This window comes from Diceros bicornis, chromosome 29 (genome assembly GCF_020826845.1).
Source record: "Diceros bicornis minor isolate mBicDic1 chromosome 29, mDicBic1.mat.cur, whole genome shotgun sequence".
NCBI lineage: Eukaryota > Metazoa > Chordata > Mammalia > Perissodactyla > Rhinocerotidae > Diceros > Diceros bicornis.
In genome coordinates, this window is record NC_080768.1 from 8,441,030 (window position 1) to 8,460,131 (window position 19,102).

At 43.1% G+C, this 19,102-nt stretch overlaps 1 protein-coding gene across 4 annotated transcripts; it reads left to right on the plus strand.

Moving 5' to 3' along the window:
- The first annotated feature begins 3,131 nt into the window (after positions 1-3,131).
- Positions 3,132-18,114, plus strand: DEFB108B (defensin beta 108B). Of its 4 annotated transcripts, none has more exons than XR_009216002.1 (4): positions 3,132-3,606; positions 12,051-12,104; positions 15,898-16,006; positions 17,611-18,114. XR_009216002.1 is itself a non-coding variant. In XM_058524923.1 (4 exons), exons 2-4 carry the CDS (start codon positions 12,067-12,069, stop codon positions 17,532-17,534), a joined length of 273 nt encoding a protein of 90 aa, XP_058380906.1. In that variant the 5' UTR covers positions 3,132-3,606; positions 12,051-12,066; the 3' UTR covers positions 17,535-17,589. The 4 variants fall into 4 exon arrangements, 1 of the variants encoding a protein (XP_058380906.1); XR_009216003.1 differs by having other exon boundaries at positions 15,898-15,968; XR_009216001.1 differs by lacking the exon at positions 17,611-18,114 and adding an exon at positions 17,371-17,589.
- Positions 18,115-19,102: the final 988 nt, after the last annotated feature.

The following is a 19,102-nucleotide window of genomic DNA, read 5'->3' on the forward strand; positions in this document are numbered from 1 at the left end:
AAGTATTTTTAACTTGAAAAATGAGATATTTTAATCTATTTTTTTGTTTTCTATTTCTGAATATGTTGTGTCAAGTATGGATAATGAGGCTTATAAAAACCGTGCTCCTTTGAAGACAGGCGGATTTTGCGACTAATGAAAAATTAGTCTAATGAAAAATCAACTAATGAAAAATTAATTTTTTATTACTTCCAGATACGTTTGATTGGAATGTCTGTTCTCCCACATGAACGTTAAAAGGCATAATAAACCTGTATTTTCAAATTTCAATACCTCACTTATACCCTTAATAAATTTTAATGTGAAATATGTGAATTCAAATCTCCTTTTCTATTTCCTTTGTAAATTCTGAAGTGCACGGTAGAGGGAGTTTGGCAAAACTAAATCCCAACTATTCACGCTGCAGAAATTTCCCCAAGACTATTTCCAAAGAAGGACCCTTCTGGTTTTCCCATAACTAATACAAGTTTCTCCAACTTTTAAGTTTGTTTTTTTTAATATTAAATATTTGGACTCAAATAGATTTAAATTCTGGAAGATAATGTTCTCTTAGGTAGGGGAACAACACCAGGTGGGCAGGGGGTGGCGCTCCCCACTGCTCCTCCAGATCTCCAGGTCACTTAACCTGAGCTCACCTCACTCCTGTCAGATTTTGGGGGAACTGGACACAGATTAAGGAGCCAGGACTGAATCTGATTTGGGGTCAAGGAATCCAGATATCTGAACCTCTCCCCCATTTAGTTTTTCTTCATCCCCCTCTCTCTTTACATAGAAGTCAAGCAATACAGTTTTGCCTGTGTAAACCATCCAGCATCCAACCCACCTTCTCCAACGAATCTTCTGTGTTCTGGTTTATACATAGTGTGTGCTTGGGGAGGCTAAAAGCTGACTGAAGTGATTCATCTTGGATGCACGTGGGATGCATATTATTTGGAAGTTCCCTGTGAAAAGCTGACTCTATAAGATGGATGTCTTAGTAAACCTAGGTCTGCCCACCATGTCTCTGAATCTCTATTTTCCCCGGTTGGGAACTAGATCCAATGAAAGCTGAGGAGTGAAAAGAAGTGAGAGTGCATTGAAGTATAATTTCTTCTATTTATGTTGTTATTATTATTATTATTACAATGAAAAAATATTTTCCAGGCATTCCTTAGAAAAACGCCCTCACCGAAAAACTAGCCCGTTTTTCAGGAGAAAACACAGTCCCATGTAAGCACAGTGGTTGTAGGATAGCAGTTTGATGAGGGTCACCCGGATGGCCTGATGGGTAGGTGGCTCCTCTAAAATGGAATGCAGTGTGTGTAAGGGAACCTGTGTCCACATCATCCCTGGGATGATGATGCCCTCCCTCCTCAGGGTGCCCCTGGTCCTAGTATATATGACCATCAAGTGACCTGAGTGACCTGACATCTGGGAACCTCCAGCTGAGAGCAGAGATGTGCTGAGATCTCCACTGTGAGTCAAACCAGGGAATCTTGTGGAATGAAGCAGTTCGTGTATTTTGTTTGGGATAGTGGAATAAAGGAGCTTGAGCTTGGAGATTCTGATTCCCCTGCATAGGGACTTGACCACATGAGGGGGTGTTAGGTGTGAAGTTTGAGGATATGGTATCTCCCTGTATTGAAACATTTCTTAGGCTTTTGTCCTTCTGAGATTCTGCTGAGGTCGTCAAGATGCTCATGCACCAAGATGCTCATGAACTTATCTCATTTTTTTTAATAATGAAAACATGTTTATGTTTGGATGTATACATCAATACTCTAACTATGCCATGTTGGAAGTGAGGAAAACATAGCAATTCAGAAGTAGAAAGTAGGGGAAGAGGAACACAAATAAAATGGGTTTGTGATGAAAATCCATTGGCTGATGACTCTCACATCCAGACTCAGGTCACACATTAAAGGCCCCAGAGCTCTAGATCGTAGGGGATCTCAAGTCATCTCCAGGACGGGCCTTCATGCACAGGGCAACACAGACTCCCCACAAACACCAGGTTGCTGTAGTCTCCAGCACCATGTGTCTGTTCAGGGTCCTTGGAGAAGGGATCAGAATGTCTAAGTACTCCTGAGGGAAGTTTACAGTCAGTCTTTGAAGTTGACTCCTTACTAAGAGCATGCATTCCTGCTTGGTCAGGGTCATTTCATTCCAGTATTTATGGAGGAAGAATGAGTTTGGCCGATAGAGGAAGGAGTGCAAGTTGGCTTTGGAATTGTTAAGAGAGTCAGGATTCCAAAGAATGCAGTCAAGTTTTACAAGTACCTACTGGGGTGTCCATGTCAGTTCTCTCATGGATAGGAGGCTCTGCAAACCCAAACACTGATGTCACACTGCAGTTTTTGATAAGATGCCTTGATACATCCTTTGGTCAGGGCAGGCAATGAAGACTAGAGTCAGCGTGGGTGGGAGTGGAGGAGTGGCTGAGGAACAAGCCCTGGTGGCCAAAAGTCTTCACCTGATTTGTGGACACTCAATGATGCCCGGTGACATGTGGCCTTGCATGGGCACAGGATACTGACTGGCCTATGCCCCTCACAGAACCAAACTCTTCCCCCCACAATACCTGTATGACTAGAGTTTCCAGCTCAAATCCTGCACATGTGTCCAAAGGTCTCCTAGGAGAGCCCCACCTCTCCCAGTTCCAGTATCTTCAGCACCAACATGTGTTTTTCACTAACTCTGTCTGTAGACCACTTGCACAGTGACGTGGTGCTATGGACTAAACTGTGTCCTTCCAAAACTCATATGTTGAAGCTCTGTTCCCCCAATGTGATGGTGATTGGAGATGGGATCTCTTGAAGGTAATTAGGGTTAGATGAGGACATGAGAGTGTTGGAAGAGGCCATTGAGAGGACTTGACCACTGGTTGACCCATGAACTGGACCTGGGCAATTGGAGGCTCCTCACCCTCTCCCCTGTCCTTGGAATGTATGTTCCACCCACCGTTCTGACACTAGGAGACATTTCAAGGATGCAGACTTGAAAGAGTAATGTGTTGTTGAGACCATCTGGATGGTGTATATGACTGAAACCCATTAAGGCCTCTACATAAACTTTCAAGATTCTGGCAGTTGAGTGAGGAGATCTATTCACCTTGTGGCACCCAAGACAAGCCTCATATGTAAGTTCCTGCAACCTACCAATGTGGAGTGGTCTGCCTCTTTCTTTGGTCTCTCTTTTCCCTCCATATAGGGGCGCCAGTTTCAAATTTCACCTAGGGAACTCCTGAGGTTTCGAACCTACAGAGGGTGGGACCCTCATTTCAGGATTAGTGCCCTTATAAGAGGGAGAGAGAGATTGCTCTCTCTCTCCAGGCATGAGCAAAGAAGTCCTGTTAGCACATAGCGTGTTAATGGCTGCCTGCAAGCCAAGAGAAGAGGCCTATCTTGTCAGCACCTTGATCTTGGACTTCCAAGCTTCCAGAACTGTGAAAAATAAATTTCTTTTGTTTAAGCCACCTAGTCTATGGTATTTTGTTATGGCAGCACAGACTGACTGAGACAGATTTTGGTAATGAATAAAGATTTGGATCATTCCACAGGTAAAGAACCACGACAGCCGAGGTGCTTGCTAAAGGCAAAAGCAGTATAGAACGAGTAGTGGAAGAAGGTAGGCATAAATACCAGCTACAAGCATGTGACCAGCTACAGAAATGAGGACTGTTATTGTTATGAGTATTTCCTCCTTATTTTGTTATGAATATATATATACATATGGTAAATGTCTTTGTTTTCTTCACTGTCTTATTCCCTTATCATGTAACATAAGATGTATTGACTTTGTGTCATAATATTTAAGTATTGTTAATTTTACATCATAGTATTTAAGTTACAGTACATCAAGGAGAAGAGTAAACATCACTCATGGATTTTGCATCCTCATCTGGGGAAGGAGTTGTGCGTTTTCAGTTGTATAGAGGATAGGTGCATCATGTTGAGCAGAATTATGACCTTGTTGTTGTCTTTATTTGGAGATTAAATATGGCTTGAGGAGATGCATATGGGCGCCATGTTGACAAGGGGTGAACTAGTGATGATTAGTTTTATTCCTCAATTTGCTTGGGATACAGTGTGCCCAAGCAAGGCAAGATTAAATATTATTCTGGGTGTGTCTCGGTAGGTGTTTCCCAACGAGATTAACATTTGCATTAGTAAACTCAGTAAAGCAGATTGCCCTCCTCAATGTGGTTGGTCCTCATTAAATCCCTTGAAAGCCTGAGCAGAACAAAACGTGGAGCAAGAGAGAATTTGCCCTCTCTCTGCCTTTTTGTCTTCAGGCTAGGACATCGATATTCTCCTGCCTTTGGATTAGACTGGAATTTCCACCATAGGCTCTCCAGACTTTGCAGCCTCCATAATCACATAAGCCAATTCCGTATAATGAATTTCTTTAGATAAATAGATATTGATACAGATATGTAGATAGATATTATAGACATAGATATATAGAACCTACTGGCTTTGTTTCTCTGGAGAGCCCTAAGATCAGAGCACCGCTCTCTTCCAAGTAGAATTTGTAGCACAAAACCATTATTCCACCAATTCTGCCATGTCCCCATGTATCCTTGCTTGCCCCTCCCCTCACTTACCCCTCTCCTGTCCTGGCATGGGATGCACATCACAGTACTAACTGCCAGAGTGTATGAGAATGAAGTCACATAAAGTATGATGGTTTCCAGTACCGTGACTTGTACACACTAACAAATGTGTGAGCACACAGTAGATGCTCAATAAAATTTGCTTAACTGAACAAATGCGTGTTGTTTCCCAAGCGCTGTCTTGCTCAGACACTATTTCCACCTCTATTCTTCTCTCAATTTACTAAAGGTCAGCAGATGTGATCTTTGGGGAGAAAATGGGTGATCTTCACTGAAACCAAGTGTTTGTATTGAGATATGATGGTTGGCTATCAGGAGCTTGTGTGTGATTTGCCTGCTATTCCTAACCTAGTGCTACTGGGAGTGGGGTCTGGAGGAACCACCATAAGCGTCACCAGGGATCTTGTTAAAAATGCAAGTTCAGGGATCCACCCAAATTTGCAGAATGATAATTTCCTAGAGCTGGCTGGCATCTCCAATAGATTTGTACATACATTACATTACATTTTGAGAAACAACATTTACCTAAATGGTTCTCAACTGTGGTTTCCCATTGGGATGACCTGGGTAGTTTAAAGAAATATCATCACTCCAGAAATTATGTCAGTTGGGGGCGGGGCTCAGCATCTCAACCTTTGCTGCACATTAGAATTAGAATTATCTGGAGAGTGTTTAACAATCCCAATGCCCAGGCCTCACACAAGACCCACTAAACTTACATCTCTGGGAGAAGGACTGAGGCATCATGATTTTTTAAAGCCCATCAGGTAATTCCAATGTGAGCCAAATTGATCTAGTTATCTTTTGAAATAGTATTCGGTAATTGTTGTTAACATATCCAAGCATTTAAAAATATTAATACATGTGTAAAGTTTTAACAATATATACTTTATGCAAGTATAAACATTTGTCCACACACTTTCTGTTTCGTTCTGCACCTTGCCTTTTGACTCAGATAATTGTTCTTGAATGGTAGGCATGAGGCTGAAAATTTTTCAGTGGTGCTCTGGGGGCACAGAAACCACTGATGACTGCCTGGAGAAAGTGTCACAGCAGCCCGTCCCTCCACAGTATGTTCTTTGTCAGTTTGAGAGTCAGGGAATCACCATTGCACAAGCCTAGGAAGATTGCCTGAGGTTCTGGAAATGTTCTAAGTCCCCTTGTTGGCCCAGGAAAGGTTGGTGCTACACTGGAAGGCCCAGAGATGGTGACCCATCCACCCCAGCAACCGCAGAATGTTCTAAGACTTCCAGGAAGCCCATGAAAGGCTCGTGCCAGCCTTTGTTGCCCCCTACTGGTGTGGAGCATCAAGGATATCTCCCTCCAACAGACTTGGGCCATGATATGATAATAGAGATGTCCAAATCTCCAGGGCCTAGGTAGAACATATGTCAGAAGGGCAGCCAGGAGGTGAAGGCTGAGATAGTGCTGTGGGCTTAATGTATGTGGTAGGCTTGGCTTCTTCATGCTGGCTGTAGATCTGGCTCCTGCCTTCCTTGCATGACACCCAGCCCCATCAGCCTTTGACAGACTTCTGAAATCTGATGAGAATCTGCTGTGGGCTGGCCTGGGCCAGGTCCTTCCATCACAGTTCCTTAAGTGCCTCATTGGGGTTTGCACACAACATCCCAAGTTCATCAACATCCTTCTCGTGGTTGGGTTTCTTTTACACCCCACAGCTTGATTTTCTTTATCGAATTATTTTCTTTGTGCAGATCTAGGACTCTGGATCTAAACTACCCCAAGAGGCCTGATTTTGGTAGTTTGTCATTTACTTCAAGGAGTTTGTACTCTGATCTCACATCTCCTTACGTTTATTATTATTATTATTATTATCGTTAGTAGCAGCGTTAGTGTTAATGTCACTATGATCATCATCTCTGTTATTATTGTAATTCTTATTTTTTATTATTACGTTTATTGTTATAGATTTTTTTTTGCTTATTGTTATACAACACTAAATATAGTTTCTCTGTTTACAAACAGTGTCCCATTTACTGGAAACCATTACAGAGGGTTCCCCAAAAGACCTAGACACACACTGATGCTCCTGGATTCCAGCTGTACTCCTTGGTCCCCTCTTGTAAGACAAGTCTACTCTACTATTCCAATGCCCCTCCAGAAGCATGTACCTGCCTGTGCTGTCAGGGGAGCCCCTTAAAAGATGCTCTTAGCCTACCTAAGCCATTAGAAAATTTCACAATTCTCCTGAAGCACACAGCAAACGCTTGCATTATCCTGGAAGTTCCAAGGAGGGAGTCCTTGGCCCTCCAGAGCCATAAAACTTTTTTCTAAGTCTACTTGGGGGCCAATATTGCTCTTGGCTTTCTAGAAAGACTGGTGAATGTGTCAGCACCTGCCACAGCATCCTCACTCTTTTCTACCTCAGCTCAGAGCCAAGGAACCAAGATTACTGAAAATTGAAGTGAAACAAGGATGTTCCAGGGACACCTAAGCCTCTGGAAATATTCTAAGTCCCCCCATTAGCCCAAGAAATTCTTTTTCTGGACTGGAAGGCACAGAAATATCGACCTGCTGCCTGAGCAACTGGCAGATTTTTCTAAGTCCTGCAGGAAACCCTCTATATTGTATAAATTGACCACAAAAATAATCCATAATAAGAAAAAATATGAATAATATTACTAATAAAATACTAATAAAACTAATGATACATAATGCTACTAATAAAAATAAGAATAATGATAACAAAAATGATGATCATCCTAATTATAATAATAATACTACCACTATAAATGATAATAAAAATAAACCTAAGGTAATGGGAGATTAGAGTACAGACTCCTGTATGTGAATGACAAAGTACCAATTTCTGGCCTCATGGGATATTTTGGAGTCAGAGTTTCAGGTCTAGACAAAGAAAAACAAAATAAGGCAGAAAGTAGCAGCAGAGGAGAATAGAAAAGCAAGGAGGAGGAGGACATGGTGAACTTATGAACTTTTGCACATGCCCTGAGGGGTGCCCTAAGGGACTGAGATAGACGGCCTTTGGTTCTGAGCCTGTCCATCACTCCGCATCCACCAGATTTCATAAGTTCTGCCCCCGGATGATGCGGCTGTGCTCCATGCAACGAATGTAGGACTCTGGTTCCACAGCTAGTGCACAGAAGCGCCAACTCTACCTACATTAAGCCCCAGCATTACCTCAGCCCTCACTGCCTGGATGTCCTCTGCCAGCTGTTCCGCACAGAAACCTGAGGGTCCAGACATCTTGCTTCTGCATATCCCAGCTGAGGGCTATAGGAAGGTGTCATCAGGAGTTGTTCCCTGACCAGCAGGGGGCAACACAGGCCAACACAAGTGGTTCATGGACTTCCTGAGAACTCAGAACATTCTGCACTTGCTCAGCCTGGAGGGTCACCATCTCCAATGCCTTCCAGTACAGTGCCAGCATTTCCAGGACACCAGAAGGTACTCAGAATATTCCCAGAGACACAGGCAGTCTTAGACACACTTGTGCCTTTGGTGTTGACATTGGCAGTTTCTGGGCTCTGAGCAGACGTGGAAAATTCTAAGGAGGCACATGCTTGTGTAGATATCCTGTCCATCCTTTTCAAGAGAGTAAGAGCAGTTCCTACCACCCTGAGTAGAATTAGAAACTATTATGATGAATCCAGCAGTGGTCCGAGGCCCCCCTCCCTGGGTCATCAAGGCCAGAACAAGAGGTTGTTGGCTCCTCCAGGGGACTTATAAATTTTTAGAGGCTCAGGCAGATCAAGGGTGTCCTCACTCTGGACCCCCTGACATCATGAGCCATTCCCTGCCTACAGAGGAGTCTGAGGCACGCCATGGATGCCATTCGCAACTTGTCCATGCCTGCAACAATGGATCCTGTGCCCCCGAGTTGACTTAGAAAATTTTGTGGTGACTCTGATGGGCCAAGGACACCCTCACTGGCTTTCAGGCCAGCAAAGGCGGTTGCTGGGTCCTCAAGGATACTGCTAAATTTGTCCAGAGGCTTTGGCAATACAAGGACACCCAGGCAGTAGAGTGAGAACCCAGGAGCAGATGTGTGTATGCATTTCTATAATCACCTTCAGTAAATCAAACAGCCTTTGTAAATAGAGGAACTCTATTCAATGTTGTATAACCACCACAAAAATGATCGCAGATAAGAATGGTAATAATAAAAATTAATGATGATAACAACCCAAACTATCATGATGATGCATAAATTAGCATAAATACTAATAATTTTAATAATTATAGTAATAGTAAACTAAGGAGATAGAGATTATAGTACAGATCCTTCTAAGTGAATAAGAAAGCAGTGATATTGGGCTACATGGGGGTAGTTTGCAGAGTCCTAGGATTCCACCATGAAATATGTTCCAAGTTTGCAAACTTGAGCCACAGGAGGAAAAAGATAAACAATTCTCCAAAGGGCATGGGTGAGCATGGGGACTCAGACACAAACTCCTGGAGGAGAGGGATATTGGGCAGAGGTCGAAGGATTCTGGCCCTGCTCACCACAGGACACTCAGCAACTTTCAGTGATTTGGCCAGATGGCTGGTTGGGCAGGGCTCCCTGCAAGGAAGGCAGAAACTCCAGAGCCGCTTCTGTCGCACATTGCAGGCAGAAGCGCAGTCTTCATGGAGCGTTAAGCCCAGCACTAGCTCAGCCCTCACCCCCTGCCTGTCCTTCTGCCATCTGATCTGCCCAGGCCCCTATGGTAAGGACATCTAGGTTCCTTATCTCTTCCTGGGTCTGTTGGAGGGCATGAGCTTCTGTGCTCCCTGGCGAGCAGGGGGCCACATGGGCCGGCAGCACTGGTTCCTCTAGGTCCCTGGAAGTGTTAGAAAATTCTGCTGTTGCTCCAGAGGCTGGTCACCCTCTCTGTGTCTTTCAGTACAGCTAAAGCCTTCCCTGTACACTCAAGGGGACTTAGACCATTTCCAGAACCTCAGGAATCATAGGACGCCCTCCGTGTGCATCCTTTGTCAGCAACAGCAGCTCCCACAGTGCAAAACTGACTTAGCAAATTTTGAGGATGCTTGGACGTGCCTGGGACACCCTCCCCTGCCATTCCAAGTAGGAACCCATGGTCTGGCCCCCAGAGGTGATTTAGAAAAGCTCCCCAAGTCTCGGAAGGGTCACAGATACTGTTCACCATGATCCGGGCAGTCAGGAGAAGTTCCTGGGCCCCAGAGTTAACTTAGAAAGTTTTGTGGTGACTCTGGCCAGGCAAGGGTACACTCGCTTTGGCTTGCAGGCCAGGACAAGTGGTTGCTGGGCCCTCAAGAGTACTCCTAAATATTTCCAGATGCTGGGGCTACGCAGGGATGCTCTCCCCAAATCTCCATTGCTGGCCTGAGCTGGTCCTTGCCTCCAAAGGGAACTTGAACATTTCAGGAAATTCATCAGTTTCAGGAGTTTTGTCAGAGAAATTGTGTTTCTAAGTCAACTTGGGGGCCCAGGAAGCATTCATTGCCCTCCTGGAAAGCTGGAGGGAGGTTCTGCAAAGGCTCAAGTGGACAGGGACCTGATATTTCTGAAATAGATGCACAGGGATGGCTTACAAAGCCCATCTGAGCCCCTGGACATGTTCTACCTCTCCTTGGGTACCAGAGAAATGCTGGTCCTGTACTGGAAGGCAAGTCGAGATTGGGATCTGCCAGCCTTGGCTTGACTGGGTCTGGAGGATCTTCTTTCAAGATGGCTCACTCATGGAGCTGTTAACAAGAGGGCTTCCTTCCTCACCATGTGGACATTTCCATACAATGCTTGAATATCTTCATGAAATGTAAGCTGGTTTCACCCACAGTGGGGGTTCCGAAAACACAGGACTGAAGCTGTAATATCTCTTATGACCTAGCCTCAGAACTCACAATCCATCATTTCTGCAACATCCTATTGGTTACACAAGTATGCCCTCATCAGTATAGAATGAATCTGCACAAGGGTATGAATACTAGGATGGAGATCAGTAAGAGCCATTTTGGAGGCTGGCTACCAGTTGAACTTCATTTACTATTCCAGATCTTAGTCAATGTTGTTACCATTTACTTAGGCACTCAGGTTAAAAATATTGGATTCCTAGGGCTGGCCTGGTGGCATAGTGGTTAAGTTCCAGTGCTCCATTTCGCTGCCCTGGGGTTTGCGGTTTCGAATCCTGGGCACGGACCTGCACACCACTCATCAAGCCATGTGTGGTGGTGTCCCATATACACAGTGGAGGAAGATGGGCACAGATGTTGGCACAGGGCTAGACTTCCTCAGCAAAAGGAGGAGGATTGGCAACACCTGTTGGCTCAGGGCCAATCTTCCTCACCCCTCCCCCCAAAAAGAAAATTGGATTCCTCAAATATGCCCACTTTCTTTATACATGTCATTATGCCCCTATAATTTGTATCTCAAACATTTTCCCTCCCCTCTCTATACACTCACGTTGCTTTAGTTTAGAGCCTCATCTAGCCTCTATTACTCCTCCAATAGCCTCCTTCCAAATAGATAGCTTTGTCAATTTAGTTAATCGCCAAGGTCAATTCCTGAGTATTCTATTTTTTTTTTTTTTTTTTGTGAGGGAGATCAGCCCTGAGCTAACATCCATGCTAATCCTCCTCTTTTCGCTGAGGAAAACCGGCCCTGAGCTAACATCTATTGCCAATCCTCCTCTTTTTTTCTCTCCAAAGCCCTAGCAGATAGTTGTATGTCATAGTTGCACATCCTTCTAGTTGCTGTATGTGGGACGCAGCCTCAGCATGGCCGGAGAAGCATTGCGTCGGTGCGCGCCCGGGATCCGAACCCGGGCCACCAGCAGCGGAGCGCGCGCATTAACCTCTAAGCCACGGGGCCGGCCCTCCTGAGTATTCTTTATAAAATTGGAATCTAAGTTTGCATGGATTAAGGTGTGTGCTTCACCCTTATGTGATGCACACACAAACATGTGCATGCGTACACACACACACACACACACATTCTATGTTGTTGTCAGTCATAACAGCCCCACCTGAGAGTTATACTAAGACAAGAACACTTAGAATACTCTAATATTAGATCCAGAAGAAGAGCTTAGAGATGATCTAAATCAGTATTTTCCAATGTGTATTCTAGAATAAATTTCAGAATAATTACCTTGGAGACTTAAAAATGCGGACTCCTGGGCTCCACTTGACCCTACCAAACTAAAAAGTCCTGGAATGCGTCTAAATGCCTGCATTTTAAAGCAACTTTCCCAGTTGGTTTTATGCACATTAATGAAAGAGAGTCCCCTGATCTAGATTCAGAAGATCTAAATCTATATAGGTGCTACTGAGATTCAAGAAAGACAATTTCCTGCCCATGTCCAAACCTCTAGTTCATAGCAGGACTACAGATTCATAAGTTAAATCCAGACCTCATGCCTCCACGTTTAGTGGCATTTCACTGCTCGGAATTGTTCCACTTGATAAAGAGGATTTGAGAGTAAATAACCACATGATTCAACTTCCTCCACAGCTCTGAGGAGCAAAGCATGGTCCCAGCAAGCAAGAAGCTGACACAGTGGCAGAGGTAAAGATACATTCAACAAACTAACATACAGTATGGTAAGCACTACACAGGTGCAGAGCATTGGGGGCGTTCAGACCAAGAGTGAGTGGGGGGATTAATTATTAGTAGGGCTATAAAGCCTGGGAAATATTCACTAAAAAAATGTCTGGTCACTAACCAAACCCACTGGTTTCTCAGCATAGCCTGACTCATGGTGACTTAATATAGATAGCTCTTTGTTCATAAACTTTAATCTGTTGCCAAAGTGTTTGTAGCTTATGTTCCCATTTAACAAGGTTTTCTGGTCAAAACTGAGCACCCACATCCTCCTGATTAACTGAGTGTCCACCAAACAAGGATTCTCAGTCTCCTTATGAAGGCCATTCTGTTTGCATGGAACACCTCTGCCCATGAATATCCCTAATGAGGTACAGAAGGGCACTTACTATCCAGACAAAGGCACTCCACAGGTGATAGAGAGCCACAGATGGAAGTTTTCTCTGCCTCTTGGAAATGAAGCCAGGCTTTCTCCTCTCTTCAGCCATGAAGACTGCTGTCTTCCTCTTTACCATTCTCTTCTTTATGAGCCAAGTTCTCCCAGGTAACAAAATAAACTTTGCTGAGGCCTTGGTAAGAGTAGAGTGCCTGAGACTTTACAGGGATCCAGTACTCAGAGCAAAATCACCATCACCTATGCCCTGAGGAGGGGTCTCATAGGAAATCTGGAAGACCCATTTGCTGAGAGATCTCTAGTCACCTGACTCTTTAGTTCTCCATAGCAAGTCTCAGTTAGAGGAAATGAAGTCAAGGGTGTTTCAAGTGCTTGAAACCTTCTTTGCTCCATCACTAAAGAGGAATTTAATTACACAAGTTTACTAGCAGTTTCTAGATCTAGATGAAAAATGGGACATTATCCTACTAAATCTCAGTCTCCAAGATGCCTCTACTTACTTTCAGCAAAAGTTAATATCCTAAGATGCTGGTATAAGAGCTATGCCAAAGCTATAGGGTCCCAGGCAGAGGGATTGGTGAGGGGGTCTTCTTGAAAGGCTTCCTCTGAGTCTAAGAAATCTCCAACCTATTGCCCCTTAATACTGTTGGTCCCCCCGGGCTTGATTCTGTCCCTTAAGTCTCCATCCCAACACCTGGCTTTTCCTCTTCCTTTTCAACATCTAGTGTTCTAAAGTAGAACTGAAACACTGGAATCAGGGAGGACACTGCAAAGGAGCATATCTTCCTGCATTCAAATGAAAACATGGATCACTGTGTAAGGCACCTGCACAGATGTAGCTGGGTGTAATTCTCCTTGCTTTTACCAAGGAAGTGACCAGACACCAAAAACAGATCAGGAAATTCCCTGAATTCTGGACATGTAGATACAAGGAGGAATAATCAACTTATTGCTCCATATCAAGTAGAATATCTTGTTATCTTTTCCTGAGAATTTAGGGCCTCAATGGTTGGGAAGTCATAGATGTGTGAATGTGGACAATCCTCCTATGTTTTAAGGAACTGTCAATTGCTAGGCTTTATGTTGTTTCCAAAAGAACACTTCCCAAAATTTCCAACAGAAAATATAATGGGAGGCATGCCTATTCTTGGCGAGTCCAGACTTTCCTATCTCAATCTGTGTTTTAAAGGACAGCTTATGGCTAATGGGTAGAGAGTACTTCAGGTTTGGGGGCAGGGGCAGCTTGTGAGGTAATTCCAACTTTGCTTCAGGAGAACTAATCCATAGGAAGTAGAGGGGAGATATTATAGTGGGGAGATACTGCAGGTGGGAAAACAGTTGATCAAATATTTGTTAAGCATCCACAGTCTGTGAGGCCCTCACTAGGAAGTGGGCATACAAAGAAAAAAAGATGTGATGGCCCTTGACTTCCAAGAAGTTACAGGCCAGTCACTTTGATTGCTATAGAGTCCAGAGATGAGCCAACATGCCCCCCAAGTAGAGCATTGGCACAAGGATGAAGGAGAGGCTTTGTAAGTGAGAACAACAAGAGAAAGAAAACATGACCAAAAGAAAGACAATACCCAAAAGTAACACAGGGCTTGAAAGCTTATGGCGCTAAGCCTTAAAGGATCTGATTGTAGCAGCAGGCTCTGGGAGGAAAATCATGGGATTAGTTCAGTACAAGAGTGTTTGAGGCTGTCTATGCAAGGTTTTCATCTTCATCTTTCTCCTAGTAACAGTCTGTCTGTGTGTTTATGTGTGTGTGTGTGCCTTTGCATGTCTGTGAAGTATATCCACTACCCTACACTCCACAAAGGCTTTGGAATGAATGGCAGGCTGGTCTGGAACTATCCTCCCAGGGCTTGGGTTAAGTGAGCTATCCCATCCTGCTGTGAAGAGCTGATATATGAGACTCATTCCACACTTGATGAATTAACTTGAAAATGACTTCTCTTTTTTTAAAGTAAGAATAAGTATTTTTTAAACAAATGCAAAAGCATTATTTTAACCAAAGAAAATAATAGCTATCCTTGTTACAATTAGCAGAGGAGCTACATAGCTGCAGATACTATAAAATCATTCATTGACAGGAGTTGAAAAAGTCTTGATGATCCAGTCTATTTTTCGTATTTTATAAAGGAAAAATCAAGGCCCTGAAAAGTGAAGTGCCTCCCCCAAGATGCAAACATGAGCTAAAGTCCAGTCAAGGCTTTGTCTTCATGTCCTTGCTTTCACTGTCCATCCCACTCTAGGGTTCCATTGTGCTGCTTCCTTTGTATGACTCTCTAAAGACTGATTGAATGTGATGCCATATCCAGTTATATTAACTCAGCAGCACATAAAGCTGGTGACCTCAGCTTAAAAGATGATTGTCCATACGGCATTGCTAAAGACCCATCTGATTAATACTTACTAAGCAGTCGTCCTCTCTAAACATATTGGTTTGATGGAAAAAAGTCGTTAAAAATGTTTTTGAAATATATGTATGGCATCCATACCTCCAGGAAATTAATGCTTTTAACCAAATTTTAAAACTTCCAAATTTTGAAACCTAGTTCATTTTTTTGCTTTCATTGTCACTCAACCAAAATAAAGGATGGTTAGAAAGCAGAGGCAAAGCATTACTTTTATAGCCAAAATGGAATACACGAAGATTAGAGAAGGAAAAATAGGACACTGATAAAGAGAGTATTAGGAGGCCATGGGCAGCAGGACTGCAGTGTTTCTTTTGGAAGCCTGGGAGAGGAGAAGAGGATGCATAGAGGCAAGAGGAGAAACAGAATGGAGCCAAGGACACACAAGCTTTAACTCCGTCTCTTTTCTCTCCCTCACTAAGTCACTAGGTGACTAGGTGACAAGTAGCTTCCCTTCCCTCAATCTCATGTCTTTATCTGTAAGACAACTAATTAGGCAAGATCATCTATTATGTTCAGTGCAACTCTAACTTTTGTCTCCCAAGCAAAGAGCAAGAAATGACAGTGTCCCCACAATATGCAATCTACAAAATTCACTAGCAAAGAACTAATAAAAACAAAAACGTAAGAAAAATGCCCTTAGTGTGACTTGGGTTCTTATATATGACTGATGGTACATCATGTTTTTATAAAGTTCCTTTGTGATTTGGAAATTTAATCATCAGTAGTCAACTGCAGCAAAACTACCCACATCATTCCACGACATGTACACTGAGAGTGACAACGAATTTCCATAGAAACATGCTCGAGGATGGAAAATAGCTCTATCTCCACCAATTATTCCACAATTATTTACTGAATACCTATTACATGTCAAGACTTGAGACAAGTTCTGGGATATACATAGAAAGAAGAATAAGACTAAGCTGTGCTTTCTGTCCTCAAGGAATTCATCAAGGAGTAAGGTCGGGTGGGGAAACAACACCATGGTAGAATGCAAGAAGTACCAGAATAAAGGTATATTCATGAGTGATTTATCACCTATCCCAAGACAGGTGAGTAGTTCACCTCTGATATCTCAGATGACCCTTTAATAAGTGGCAATAGGCCAATTATAGCCCAAGGTAGTTGGGGCCTGTATATACAGTAGTTGAGCTAGTTACAGATAAAAGGAACAGATGTGCAGCCCAGGGAATGAAAAACTCAGATTCTAGTTGGATTCTACATAGTGCTCAACACTTAGAATGATCACTGATTTTAAAAATACCTTTAAAATTATTTCCCAATTCACATTTTAGGTAAAAAGATGATGTTGCATATTTGATTTGCATATCCATTAATTAATTGCTTTGTGAACACTGAAGAGATAAATTCAATTCAATGCATTTGAATTTCAGTTCAATTAAAATCAATAGGCATTTATTGAATGTATATAAATGCTCTGATCTGAAGCTATTCAAGAATTGGCCCTTGAGTTCTAGAACAGCAAAACCTCGAAGTGCTGGTTTTGATACCTCTTACCATCAGCAAAGAGCTTAAGAAGTTGTCATGAGAAAGGTGCATTTTGTTACACGTGGAGACTGCTCAGAATTAAACTACTTCTGAAACCAAGCATCTCATTGTGTGTGGCCCATCCCCAGAACAGTAATATATTGGGATATAAATCGAATACTATTCAATGTTTTTAACAAGTGTATCTGTTCAGCCCTTAAGAAGAACTCTTACTGTATGCAATGGTTGCTGGAGCAGGATTGTAACCTCAAAGACCAGCGCCAGAGAGATAAGCAGTGGGGGAAGCCTAGGAATGTAAGAAATACCGATGTGGACACTAATTGCATATTAAATATGTAGGAAAACTTTTCCCTTCCCCCAGAAAAATATCTTCTTAATTTCCTTGAAGTATATTGTCTTTTAGATCAACATTCCAGTTCCACTTTTGAAAAAGAAACACATACATGCACGCACGCCAGCGCGCGCGCGGGCACACACACACACACACACACACACACACACACACATATCTAGAGAGGGAGAGATTTCTCTTCTCTAAAAAGTTTCTTCTACTCCAGGAAATCAGCAGTACAAAACTGATACTAAATAAAAACTCATCTCTGCCGTCACTGTTAGCAGACAACAAGGAGTAAGAAAGACTGGGGGAAGCTGGAGTGTGTATTCCTAGAACTTCTAAAGGGGGCAGGGCTACGCAGGTTATAGATGCACCCAATGTTGCCAGAGTTTTTAAGAATGCCAAAAATCCAAATTTTTGTATGAAGGCAGATTTTTAAGTGTTGGATTAAGAAATCAAATAACAGCAACAAGAAAAATCCACACAAGATTGTTTCCAGACACTCCCCAGTGTAATTCAATAAAAATTCAGGGAGACTAGCAAATAGTTACAATAACCCTTTTCTCTGTGCAGCCAGAGGCAAGTTCAAGGAGGTCTGTGAGCGTCCAAATGACTCCTGCCAGGAATTTTGCATCGAATCAGAAATCCACGTTGGGAGATGTTTAAATGGCCGACCATGCTTCCTGCCCACGGGGAATCAACCCCGAATCGAACCCACTGCACCCGGGGAGAGTTGAAGCCTTTCTGAAGATTTTTGTTTGCTTGGATGTTTTATTTTCTCTCTCTCTCCTCTCTCTCTCTTTTTTCTCACAGGGATCTTATCGAGTCCTCAATAAATAATAAAACAAAACTAGTTAACACAAAACCTCTCTAAAAAATTCATATTATATCTTTTCACTTGGTTGCTGTTTAGTTCCCATCTTTCTAGCTGGCTGAGCTCCACATTGGGTGGGGGCACTTTATCAGACCTGTGGTTTTTGCCTGGCACCACAGCCCTCCACCCTTCCTCTGGGGAGACTACTTCCCTTTCCCCCTGGGCAAATGCACTACCTCATTCCATGCAGCCTCGTGGGGTCTCCCTTCCTGACAAAGGGGCAGCACAAGAAAACTTACAGATAGAAGGCAATTTCTTCTACACCCTTTTCAAAGGCAGTGCTCTTGGCCTGTCCAAGGATTTTCAGCTGAGATCCATGGAATGTCTCTAGTTCTCACCTTTTGCAGGGCATGGTCATTCACCTTTTCCTACCATCCCATAAACCAGTGCATTAACTTCCTATGCCTGCTGTAACAAATTACCACAGATTTAGTGGCTTAAAGCAAAACAAATTTTTTTTTATAATTTTATTTATTTATTTTTCCCCCAAAGCCCCAGTAGATAGTTGTATGTCATAGCTGCACATCCTTCTAGTTGCTGTATGTGGGACGCGGCCTCAGCATGGCCGGACAAGCGGTGCGTAGGTGCGCACCCGGTCCGAACCTGGGCAGCCAGTAGCGGAGCATGCGCACTTAACCACTAAGCCACGGGGCCGGCCCAAAGCAAAACAAATTTTTATCTGACAGCTCTGTAGGTCAGAAGTCTGACATGGATCTCATGGGCTAAAATCAAGGTATTGGCAGAGCTGAGTTCCTTCCTGGAGGTTATATGGTTCCCTTCCTCCATGTTTAGGACAGCAGTGGTGGGCTGCTCCTATGCATCATGAGCAACCATGCTTTGTCTATCTTTAAAGCCAACAATGGGCTTGAGTCCTTCTCACATCCTAACACTTAGAACTCATCTTCTGCCTCCCTCTTCCATTTTTTTAGGACTCTTATGATTACATTGGGCCCATGTGGATAATCCAGGACAATCTCCTTATTTTAAGGTCAGCTACTTAGCACCTAATTCCACCTTCAACTTCAATCTCCTTTGCCATGTAAGGTGACATAGTCACAGTTTCCAGAGATTAGAATATGGACATCTCTGGCAGCAGGAGGAGGGACATTATTTTGCCTATGACAACCACTCAGTGTTTTTCCCACACATTACATTTTGTTCAACCTACAGATGGTGTTAGCTCCTTTGTGCAAAAAAGAAAAAAAAAAAAAGGAAACTGTCATTATTAGAGTTTTATTTTGTGTGAAAAGTTATAAAGTCCTCCCCTTGATCTCTGGAAGAGTATAAAATCAAGGAATTTTTTTTTTGGTCTCCAGAACTTATTTATCTTATAACTGAAAGTTTGTGCCCTTTGACCAACATCTCCCTAATTCCCTCATGCCCCAGCCCCTGGTAACCACCATTCTACTCTCTGTTACTAAAAGTTCCACT

Coding starts and splice junctions, on each gene's coding strand:
- DEFB108B (XM_058524923.1), top strand. CDS start 12,067: ATGGTCCCAGCAAGCAAGAAGCTGACACAGTGGCAGAG. Junction 12,105..15,897: donor AAGCTGACACAGTGGCAGAG/GTAAAGATACAT, acceptor TCTGTCCTCAAG/GAATTCATCAAGGAGTAAGG. Junction 15,969..17,370: donor CAAGAAGTACCAGAATAAAG/GTATATTCATGA, acceptor TTCTCTGTGCAG/CCAGAGGCAAGTTCAAGGAG.